Genomic DNA, 12,510 nt, shown 5'->3' with positions numbered 1-12,510 from the left:
TAACCAATTATCTAGCTTATCATAAAGGACTTTCTCCCGCTGCTAGCACCACTGTCAAGACCTCCTTCTCTGCCGAATAAACCTCGGCCCTTCAGGGAGTACACCAAGACGACTGAAATAAAACTTGAGTCGAACACTTTGGGAAAGCCAGCATTTTACACGGATGCTAATGTCTCCCTCTAGCGGCGGAGAGAAAAAACTGCGAGTTTTCACAGGATTTTTTTTATTTATTAAGAAGTTGTTGGACAATTTATAAAAAAAACAAACCGTAAAGAGTAAAAATGTAGCTACAAAACAACACATCTTATCCAAGCAACATCATCGTTGAGAGTCTGAAGCTCCATTAACAGCTGCTGACATAGAACCACAATAGTGAGCAGAATATGATTCAGGCAGGCCTGAGAAAAAGTCTGTTGATTCTTTTTGTATGGCTCAAATCTCCACATCACTCTCCTTGTCGTTGTCGTGGTCACCATCGTAGAACTCGTTGGCAGCCTCCGGCCTACGACAACACATAATTGCTCAATTGATTGTTCGTACAAGAGAAGATGTAAAAAGGTTAATTTGAACCTGGTGTAGTTTTCCTCTCCACCCCTCTCGTCTGGGTCGGGCTCATCTGTGCGCTCGTAGCTCAGCAAGTCTGATGGAACGTCATGAATCTGGACACTGGGTGCGTGATTGAGCATCTTCAAGTTCTCAAACACCGTCTGACGGATCTGTTCCAGGTACTAAACACACACAAAAACAAAATTCCCATTTTTATAATCCCTTCCAAAATAGTATTTTTTATTTACTCTCTCCATTTTAAATATGCCCTTGTCACATTCAGTCTCTGGTCAGCACAAACAAATCTCCAGATAACACTTATTTAGTTCGATAGGAAGTGTTGCAATAAACAAGGCGCCTAAAGCAGTGTTATTATCACAGCCCAATAGATGGCGCTGTGTGTTTTGTTAATGCAGGCAGTTGAAAACAAAAAAAGTTTTTCTGTTCAAGGACTGGATCATAAGAAATCTAATTTAAGATATTTTTAAGGTAAAGCTAGTAACTAGTCACTACATTACTTTCCCAGTTTTGGCTCTAATAAGGTTCTATTATCTAAAATGATATGCTCGAGTGCAAAAGTACCTGTCTGGAATTCTGGTTCTCTATCCTGGTGCTTACATCCGGGTGCAGTGTGAAATCAGGTGCAAAGTACTCAAAATATTCTGGAGGAAAAAAAACAAGCCAAAAGAATTTAGAGCAACTTCCACTTCGTCTTTCCATCAGACCGGCCACTCACCGCTGTATGGGAGCTCATCACTAATGGACTCGTCCAGCAGCAGGGACGTCTCAAAGGTCCTGGAAGAAGCCAAAAATGTGAAGTTGAAATGAACCTTTACCACATAACAGCACGAGTGTGTGATCTTACCAGCAGCGTGCCACGTTCCTCACAGTGTATCCTCCACCTCCGAGGACCAACAGGGGAATCCTAAAACTCTTGACAAACTCTACACATTCACTGCAGCACAAACACACATTTTAGACACACGAAAGATTAAAGTTTATGTGAGCAGCTCAAGTCTCACCCGTGCCCTCGTATACTGAGGTTAAAACAGCCCAGACGGTCACAGCCCAGAGAGTCAGCTCCGCACTGGAAGGACGATTTTTATCACAACTCTAGATACAATACAAAATATAAAAGACATACATTCAGAGACTGACCTGAAGGACGATACATGTGGGCTGGTAGAAATCCACCACCTGCTTGATGACGGGCTGAAACAGTTGCCTGTAGCCTGAAAAATATCATGTAAAGAACAATGATTAGCCGACTTACATAATGATGTTTATTAATATTGAACTCACTCTGGTCATCGATGCCATCCCTCAGAGGAACGTTGAGGCAGTAATAGCGTCCACTCTCTGCTCCGACCTCGTACATATCCCCTACAGCAACCATTGGTCGAAACTTAATCACATGACTCTTTCCGACTTAGAATAAGCAACAACCCACTGCGGTCAGTTCACACACCTGTGCCAGGGAAGAAGTAGTTCCCATATTTATGGAAAGACACCGTCATGACACGGTCAGTCAGGTAAAAGGCTTCCTGGACGCCGTCGCCATGGTGGATGTCGATGTCGATATAGAGAACCCTGGGGTGGTACCTGGAGCACACAAGCTTGCGTTAAGGAGAGGACTCAAACAGGGTATGATGTCTTACTTTAGCAGCTCCAGTATACTGATGACGATGTCGTTGACGTAACAGAAGCCAGAAGCCTGGAAGGACATGTAAAAAAGAGCATTCAGGGCATGTTCATTACCACCAAGTTCAATCATGAAGAGCTCAAACCTCAAATTTTTTGGCATGATGCAATCCTCCAGCCCAGTTGATAGCAATGTCACATATCTAGAATAAAAGTTTAAAAATATTTGATTAAAACAGTCAAGATATAACAATCCAGACGTGTATTCCAATTCAAACTCCGACTTACAATAATAAATAAGTGTAATAATAGTAGTAGTTATCAAAAGGATTACCAATTAAAAACCTTGATTGATTTTGATGATGTAAACAAGAGAGGTTTAGCTGAAAATAGAATAACTTACTACAGAGCGAATGTGGTTCGGTATTACATGTTTACAGCTTTTTCCTAAAAACACAAACTCATTTATCTCCTATTAATATCATCATCCGAGGTTTCAAAATCACCAAAAAATAGTCTCACTTCAAATTTTGCAAGGCAGAATACCTTTAACCAACTGGTGCCACTGACCCATTGAATTGTCAAGTGACAATCTATAATACACGCTTTAGGAAGAAATCTTTACAATTGGCAACACAGACTTTTGCTACCAAAGGACTATGAAGGTGAAAATAATCGAGAGTGTGTTACCTTGTGGTTAAGTTGCGTAGCTCCCTGTAAAGAGGCGCCGGTATACCTGGAGCAGAACTCAAAAAGACCTGGAAATACTGGACTGAAACAAAATGAAAACAACAATTAGAAATGATGTGAACACATTAAATCATTGGCCAAAGTGATTATTATTATTATCCATGCATCAACATTAACTTTTACAACACCAGAACACGCTTTATAAGGAATGCTTAAATTGTATCAATTTTTACATACATTTGGAATTGTATTTATATATTTTCAATTAAGCACTTGCTAGAGTATTAATTAAACAACAGTAGGCTGGGCAGGTTGGATGGATCGTTGGGCGGGCTGTGCAGCAAAAGAGTTACAATTACATACATCCTTACAGTTCGTGGGATGGGCAGTAAAGATGCAACCTGCTGGTTTATAGTTCTTCTTATTGAAGAATGAGAGAAGTCTACGCACGTACGATGAAAATTAAAAGAAGAATAAATCAAAGTTGAAAACAAACACTCTCCTATAGTTATTTTAATTATCAATAAAAACATATTAATGCCTTGAATTCCGTTAATTACATTTTTAAATATGGCCTTGACATTTTTTTTCCAAGTAAAACATGTTAAATTTTGCAAATTAGTTGCCAAAGTAATTTCATTAAAGTGCCAATGACATATTTTTTTTTAGCATATTTTGTTATTGTGAAATGTTTTTTTTAATACTTTTTACTATATGGCGTAACATCTCCTTTACCCATATTGAAATATATACATGCCTGAAGATAAAGATAGTTTAGTTGAAGAACGCAAAGTTTTTTTTTAATAAACCCTTTATATAATTATTTGTTTTTCTCCTGGGTTTTATTTATATTTATCTATAATTCTTATAATAATAATAATAATAATAATAATAATAATAATAATAATAATATAATTATATATGTCCAACTCTGCTGCAGGACAATTTGACACAGATGCATGTGGATCCTGGTCTGGTCTCCTGGATTACGGATTATTTTGCTGATCGACCACAGTATGTCAAACTGAAGGACATCACGTCTGACACTGTGGTGTGCAGTACAGGAGCACCTCAAGGGACACTACTGGCACCTCTCCTCTTCACCATCTACACTTCCGACTTCTGCTGCTATTGTGTAATTGTGTCCTTTTTTAAATTTATTTCTCTTGTTCTTATTTTATTTTGTTTGATTTATTTTTTATAAAAAAAATGCTGTATGTATTGGCTATTGGAAAAAAAACAATCAATAAAGTTTTACCTTAATTGCTTTTTAACTAAAATAATTACAACAGATCAGTACAGATCCATTGATAATAGACATTGGGGAACGTTCAATGTGATAAAGTGCAACACAATAGATGCAGGAGGTCTATTTACTCACCAATCATCCCCAACGTTGAATGTGTTGAGGCTTTTGGTGAATCCCTGCATGTTGTTGGGGCTGACTTTCTGCAAGAAGTCGATGTAGTCCTCAGAATGGAAGCGACACATGTCATGCTGTGAGGCTTTGTACGGCTTAAACACCTGAGGGGGAAAAAAACAGTGATTTAGTTCCTGATCTTTGTATTAGGAATTGTATTATTTGGGTGAGGAAAAGGAGCATACCATCATTTTCTTGTACAGTCCATAATGCAACACTAAACTGTGGGTCAGGGACAGTCTGTGAGGCTTCATAGGATGACCAGCGCCTGATACAGGATTTGAAAAGAAGAATACATTTTATTACAGTGGAGATAAAGAGAAATAACAATTAAATAGCTTCTTATAGATATATAAGTGTTTATAAATAGCTTTGAAAGCATCGATGTAGCCAGCACCGGATTATAACTTGATTCACACGAAATAAACACATTCTACATATGCAAGACTGATAATTGCAATGTTTAACACAAAATGCAGTTAACATTTTGTATTTATTTCATCTCTGCAATATGCAGCTAGCGATAGAAAGCTGCATATTGTTAGCCGTTAGCTCTACGCTAGCTAGAGCAAGCTAACTAGAACGACTGGACTCACCGTAGTGGAAGTTACCCACGTCCGGGTCATAAAAATAAGACGTCCTGTTGGTCATGTTGTATAAATTGTCGTTCTTTCAAAAATAACGGCCCCTTATCTGCAGCATTCAAGCAGCATTTTCCTTTCATTCGGCGAAGACAGCATCCATGTTAAAAATAGGTGACGTCACAGGAAAGGGCGGGACGATAAATAATGATGGGCGTGGTTTAGTGATCCCGGGGAGAAATGGATCAAAGAGCGAGAACCATGGACTCCGATTTGGAAGGGATGATTCTCATCCCTGTCGCCTCACACTTGGTTGGGAACCTTTCCAGTGAGAGCTGAAGGACACGGTCTATATACAGGATATTTATCAAATGTACTGTCTAACCTTCAAATAACTTGATCAACAAACTTACCCATTGCAGTTTCAACAAACAATTTAATTGCACCTAATAATACATCTACATCTAAGGCATTATGTAATGAAGTCTAGTTGCTGTTCATTTTCTGTGTCTTATTTTCTCTCCCTACAGCAAAATGGCAGCCTCTCTCCTCAAGGAATGAATTTTGATCGTGACGATACAGGTTACAATCACTTAATCATAAGCACGGCTGTCAGTGCAGACAGATATAAATCTGGAATTCCATTTCTGTTTTTCACTTCTCAAGTTATATCTTTTACAGATTCTGAAAAGGTAGCAAAACAATTCAATGTTGCAAAATCCGAAGCATGTATACAATTAAAACTGTAGAGTAAAATGGAAGAAGAGGAAACAACACTTCTAGAGAAGATAATTCAAGCAAGACTCAACATGTGCCGAACCAGGGCCACCTATTCAAGGGTGGTTCCGGTAAAAACACTGGGAAGTAACTACATGTTAATAAATTAATATGTCAAAATAATGCACCCGTGGTGACTGGAGAACCTTAGTTGATGTAGTTTATTTGGTTTCTGTACTGTTTTGAGTGTACAGCTCAACCACAACCAACATTTCAAGCATATATAACAGTACAAATGACATAAACAACATTAAGCCACATCTAAACCAATCAGTTTCAATTTGTATTCTTGGTCAGTCATCAATATGTTAAAAAAAATGTGTTTTTCGGAAGTGAGAATAGTTTATTATAAACGTTATAGGGATTTTTAATTAAGAATACCTAACCCACTTAAAGGGCAACTCATGGGTTAGTGTGCTAACGTGCTAGTTGTCTTTTCATTGAAATATTTACATTAGAAAATGCACTTAAACACAGCCTGCCATAACCACACCCACTCTGCTGTGATTTGTCAAACATCAAGGTTTGTCACCGTGCATCATCAGTCCTGAACGTCTCTGACTAATAGGGACTCGTTGTATAAACAAATCAGGGCCTGAATACAGCTGGATGGAGGAGGAGTGAAGTGAAGATTATTACATCATAATGGACTTCACAAAGGTTTTTTGATCGAAACATTACTGGACAAGCAGCAGCATGTTTGGAAGTTCACATTTATTATCGTCATCAAATTATCTACCTAATATCTTTCCATTACATGTAGGCTCAAGTTAATCCCATGACATTGACGTGAGGTGGGTCTGTCACGTTAAAGCTCAGCTGTCCATCACATCTAGAAGTCAAGTGATGATTGCATAAGAAATGATCGTAGTGTGAAAGAAATGGACAAACGTCGTGCTTAGAGTTCCTCAATATGTGTTGAGAAGCAGCAGCAGTAAAGTTAGGTTCTGTCACTTTGATATATGTTTTGAAATCTGACTCTCTGCAGACATGTTGATGCATCGCATCATTTAGCATGAAGGTGTGAGTCATTGATCTGCTCGAGGCTAATAAAATCATTATTACAAAAGCACATCCACATATCAATGTAATTACACACTCGTCACTTTCTCTTTATATTCATGTTTTGCAAACAATTTGGCATGTCATATCAAGTAGTGCTTCGGCTTTTCAAAGTGTTCTTTTAAACTGACAACATTTATCTTTACCCGGAAAACAGACATGTGTGTGTGTTTTAATGAAAGTATTCTGTATGCAGACGTTAATGAGGAACAATTGAAAATATAATAATTCCCATTCACCTATCTGGGTAAGCTTGTAGATGCCCCAAAATGCATATTTTTTGGACAGGGAAAATACAAACCGGGAAACACATGCTATTTTCCCTCTAAACGACTGAAACCACTGCATGTTGTGATTGATAAGGGAAATGTATGTTTTCAGGTTTTCACTTATAGAGTGAAAGGCAATGTTCCGTACACATGTAATCATTGCTGTCAGGGAAAAGTATCCAAAGAGACATGAAGAAAATAATAAAAAAATAAAAGACAGGCAAGGATTTTGAATCAACAAGGCAATTACAAACATGACACAAAAGAGACTGAATCTGTTTCAAATATTCATGATCATCATCATGATACTTTTTCCGATTTCTATGTATAAATGCCTAATAAATTATATCTTCGTGAATATAATCCTTTGAATTTTTTTTGTGGCAGTAAAACTACCTTTAAAGTAAGAAAATATTTTTCTCTTGATAAAAAGCTAGGAGGAGATTGAACGACTGAGTCTGTGTTTCATTGCTCAGGTATTTTTTAATCAAAATAATGTTTGACGTTTAACTGAGTCGTGTTTGTTTTGAATCTGAAAGGTGCTACTTAAAATTATTATAATAATAATGATTACTATTAAAATTAATATTATTATAAAGCTTGAGTAAACAGTATTACAAATATTTAGGTAAGTAAGTAAAAACACTTTTACTTGTGAGAGAGCAGAAGGCGTACCCATTAGATCATTTTATTCTTCTCTGACAGAACGGTTACCCCTGTAACTTGGCAAGTGGGTGATCAGCACTTGTTTTAAACATGCTTGACTGCTTTTCATACCCTTGAGTTCAAAGGAATTTTGAAGGTTAAAATTCTACAGTTTTGTCAACCTCAGACTTGTTAATCCTGCATTTGTTGAGTCCATATTTAGGCCCTGCAGCATTATCTTATAATTACATCACCATAGGCATTTAAAAAAAAATACATCATTTTACATGCAGTCATTTACTGACCTAATTATTAACTGATTTCAAAGGTATATTACATCAAATAGTTCAGGGAATTGATATCTAAACCAGTGAAGAGTTCCATTCCAGGGTTGAGTCAGTATTTGTGGGGTAAACACTCCAAAATGTGAACAAAATCTCTAAACCTGGGTAAATGCTGTCACAAGATGATCTGGAGCTTGTCATCCATGCGTTTGTGTGTTCCCGTTTAGACTATTGCATTAGTTTATTTTCGTGTCTAAACAAGATGGAGCTCTCTCGCCTGCAGTTAATACAAAACTCTCTATCGAGAATTCTGACCTGCTCTAGTAGAAGAACTCACAATTCCCCCGATCCTTAAAACGCCTTACATCCAAGTTGGGCTCTTAAGTCTGTGGATCAGAATCTACTCCTCACACACGGTTCAGGACCAGAGGAGAGAAATCCTTCCAGGCTGTTGCTCCTAAGCTTTGGAACGATCTTCCTCTGCGTTTGATGGAGTCTACTGACCTTTTCTCTTGACCTTTTAACGTTTTTTATTTTGTATGTATTTTTAAGTATGTATTGTTCTGTTTTTCAAGCCATTTGTGAACATGGTCTTTGAAAGGCACTTTACAAATATACATGTCTTACCTACTTACTTATATTTCTTTAGAAAAACTTCTGATCAACAATAAAAATGCTTTTTGGGTCAAACCACTCCAGTCTTCTTCTAACAACAACCTTATTTCGACCTTAGTCAAGTCGAACAGACAGCACACATTCGATGTTCAATATAAGGACACTGATGACACTAGATGAATCACAAGCTGCAGCACTTCCTGCCTCATGCACACATGTGTGCAAGACCACCCACTTCTGTGGTCTGGCAATGTCCAACCATGAAGATGAAACAGATGGACCATTGACATGGGCATGTCATATTCTCAGTCATCTATTCATAGGTTGACTCTTTGTTCTGAATTTAATTTCAACCCTTGCTTTCTATTCTTTCACAACAAATACAATCGTAAATTATTTCAGTGTCTCTTGTCACTTGAAAATGTTGGTATGAAACTAATAATCTACAGCTGAACTATAGTTTCAAAATAATTCATAGACTCATTCATGCTTCAAGGCAGCTTTTTTTCACTGAATACAAGGCGCTTGAACAGTGGAAAAAGTTTTACAAACTACAGAATTAATTAAATCAGAATATATAAGCACTCAACCAATTTACAAACTTGTAAAAAAAAAAATGGTTTCTTAGTTTCTATGTTTTTTGTTTGTAAGTTTGTAAATTTGTTTCAGAGTGTATGCTCTATTGAAATTGTGATTTTTTTAAAATCATTTTTATTGACTTTGTTCATCACTTTCAGATATTTTTTTCAATGAATGTTTAGGTACCTGGTAACTTATATAAAGAATATTACCCATTATTATTGTTTCTTGTCACTGCTGATATCATTCAAAGTGTGACATCAAAGCTGGCACATTAGCCGTGATAGGTATCTACAATAAATATATCTAAAACTTGATGTTGTTTGTCTTCATCACAGTTCACATGACTGTTTTCCAAAACACTTTCACAACACAGTCCTGGTAACAAGCCAAGCTCATTGTAAAAAACTTTAGAGATAGCCTGGGTTGTTATTGTAGCCAACGTACGGCTTTGACTTTTATAGGACAAACAACAAAAAAACAAAACTGTCACAATTTTTCAGTTAAAACTCCTGCACAACTGTTCATTATCTGATGCTTTTGTTGATTTCCTTTTAGTAATACATTTAGACCAATATTGATAATGCATGACACACATAAAGGTGTTGAACTGGGAATAAAGGGAAAAAAGTGAAATGAATATAAATATTTGTTACCATTAAAATAATAGATTACGGACAGCAATTGTTTCTTTCTAAATGTTTGCCGGCCGGATTAAATATTGTTTAATTTAATGTTGCGTATTTTATTTAATTTTTTTAATTCCTGTCTTATTAATTATTTATTTACATGCCATTTTATGATAATGTCTCTTATTTTATCTTAATGTGTTTTTTAACCCCTATTTCATTCATTTCCATATTTTTTAATGCCACCACAAAAAAATCCAGTTTTGTGTTTACAATGCTGGCAATAAAAGTTTTCTGATTCTTACGTAAGTCTCATTTTCTGTGTTATTTTATTTAAGAAATCTGTTCCATTTTAACTTATTTATTAGTATAAACATAGAGAGATTTTTCTGTCACATTCACACACAACCTTCCCAGTGCTGCAGCCTTGGACACAGAGTTTACTTATCATGTAGTTTCACAACAAATATAGGTTGAAATCGACCTTGTTTCTTCGTCCGTTAGTTAATCGGCTCTTGCATGAAACTTCCATAGTGCTTTCACGCTCGTGGATTCTGTTCCTGGACAATGACAAAGGTGGAGCACATTAACAAAAGCTACAATGGAGCCTTTCACCTCAGTTTGTTTGGAGTCACGTCATAATTGAGCGGCTCTGCAGCTAAAGTGTTTCCAAATGTCAATAACTTCAACTGTCTTAAGCAGTCAATCCCCATTTTGTAAATGCCAACAAGTAGATGAATAAGGGGGAGATTCTCTTGGCTGATCTGTCAATGTTAAAACAACTTCAAGGATGAGCCATTGTCCTAAACAACACCCCACCTTATCTCCCGTACATCTGATTCTGGCATATCACATGAATGACTCAGAAACTCCTGCCAACTTTTCTAAAAGAATGTTGCCGCAGGCACAGGCTCAATATCTGGACAGATTAACATAATTGCCTAATGTGACTTTACAGCTGTAATGTTAGTAAGAAAAGAGTTGCAGGGAAGGTGAAGAGGAAAGCAGGCAGTGTGGAAAAGGTTTGGATAATGTCTATACCAGCCCGACCAACTGAGTGAGAGGTACATACAGAGCGGAAAGAGGACGGGGGATTATATTAATGGAGGAGGTGGAGGAAGGAGCGTAGGAGAGATGGAGAAGTGGTGAACAGCAGCATTCCTGACGTACACACACCGAGCAGGACCAGGGAGAAGTTAATCTGAAATCCAGATGCCTTCAGGACCATGAGAGGGTCACAGTGATCCACACACAAACTCCTCCGTCTGCGTCTTTTTTTTGCCGTTCCACAGATCTCGCTCGCTTCACAAGTGAGAAACAACGACCGGATCTAAACACAGACTGGATACGTTTTACACCAGTGTTCCAGCAACACCTTTAAGTTGTTTTCATCCAAGAATTTCCAGGTGAGTTGATGAACATCGCAAGACTTTACTTTGTGGACATCAGCACATTGCAAGGAAACAATTAAGTAAATATAAAGACAGATGATAGCATCGATTTAAAAGCTACACTGGAATTCATTTAATAATTCCTTATTGTTTGATTAAACTAATTAAAATCAACCTCTTGATGGAATCTTTGAGCAAAAATGTTGCATTGCAGACTCAATTGTCTCATCAGTGTCAAAAAAGGTAGACACTAAGTCACATTTGTCTTCACCCCATGAAAGAAGCAGCAGTTTAAAGCTCAATTTCATCCTCTGTCAGGCTATAATGGATGACTCGGACTCTGCAGTAATTTACCCTGTCAGTGTACAAACAGTCTGGTGAACTTAAGTGTCTGGATTGGTCTGTTTAGGTGTGACATTTTACATATGATGAAAGTAGATAACGTTCGATAGACCAGTTACTGCCTGAAGCCGGGATTTGTGTGTGTCTTTGTTAATTTGTCAATATGAAATGAAGAAATGTGAAAACTTATCAGAAACAGTAAATTCACTGCGAGTGCAGACCTTCACCAAGCCCTATTATCATTCATATAATTTATCCCCAAAGTTGAATGAGCTCGGAGGAACGGTGGGTGACAGATCTCAGATCCTACCAATGCAGCATAAACAATAAGCGAGGACTTACCAAGATGCAGTAAGTCTCTCATTATGATGATGTCTTGAAGTTATTACTTTATAAAGTTATCCACCGTCTGCAATCTCGGCGAACGAATGGTTACGAGAGCAATGTCCATTATGACATTTTATTGGGCTTCACTCCACCTCCAGCCAGCTGTAATCATGCCCCGCTTTGCTTATACAATGAGTCCCTTGGAGGTAGAGACCTTTGGGATTTATGACACATGGTTACAAACCACAATGTTTGACCACAGCAGAGGGAGTGTGGTTTGGGTAAATAAGATTTCTTCTATTTTCGCTGGACTTAAGCACAGTTTCTAATGTAAATGTTTCAATGACAAGAGAGTTTTGTACAAAAAGACACATACTGATAAAAACAGGATCCATTTAAGAGCCATAGCGTAATAATTTTTTTCAGACATCTCCTGCTCTGGCATACGTTCATGTATAAACACCATTCAATCGTTAAAATTCATGGTGGTTGGTGGTTTGCCATGTCCTCTTTTCTTTCTTTCTTTTTTTTTTTTGCCAGACAGACAGACAAACACATTTCTTTACAAAGGTAACGCATGAATAAATGCATATCCATAGTCAGCCTTAAAACTCTCAAGGATTCTTAAGAAAATAATTATAATGCAGTTGTAACTTATGCAAAAGCAGAAGAAATTCATCCAAGCTTGCTTTCTTCTTAAAAATAATTCTGT

At 37.2% G+C, this 12,510-nt stretch overlaps 1 protein-coding gene across 1 annotated transcript; it reads right to left on the bottom strand.

The window, feature by feature from the left end:
• Positions 1-206: 206 nt before the first annotated feature.
• On the bottom strand, positions 207-5,047 carry hdac3 (histone deacetylase 3). Its single transcript, XM_087798556.1, has 15 exons — positions 4,894-5,047; positions 4,483-4,565; positions 4,259-4,401; positions 2,878-2,959; positions 2,334-2,390; positions 2,205-2,260; positions 2,015-2,148; positions 1,849-1,929; positions 1,705-1,778; positions 1,569-1,633; positions 1,412-1,501; positions 1,283-1,341; positions 1,129-1,208; positions 571-728; positions 207-502 (listed from the first exon to the last, which is right to left on the bottom strand). The coding sequence occupies exons 1-15, from the start codon at positions 4,946-4,948 to the stop codon at positions 433-435; spliced, it is 1,287 nt and encodes a 428-aa protein (XP_087654682.1). The 5' UTR covers positions 4,949-5,047; the 3' UTR covers positions 207-432.
• Between the last annotated feature and the right edge of the window lie 7,463 nt (positions 5,048-12,510).

This window comes from Callionymus lyra, chromosome 9 (genome assembly GCF_982586985.1).
Source record: "Callionymus lyra chromosome 9, fCalLyr1.hap1.1, whole genome shotgun sequence".
NCBI lineage: Eukaryota > Metazoa > Chordata > Actinopteri > Syngnathiformes > Callionymidae > Callionymus > Callionymus lyra.
This window is presented reverse-complemented; position numbering and strand designations above follow the sequence as displayed.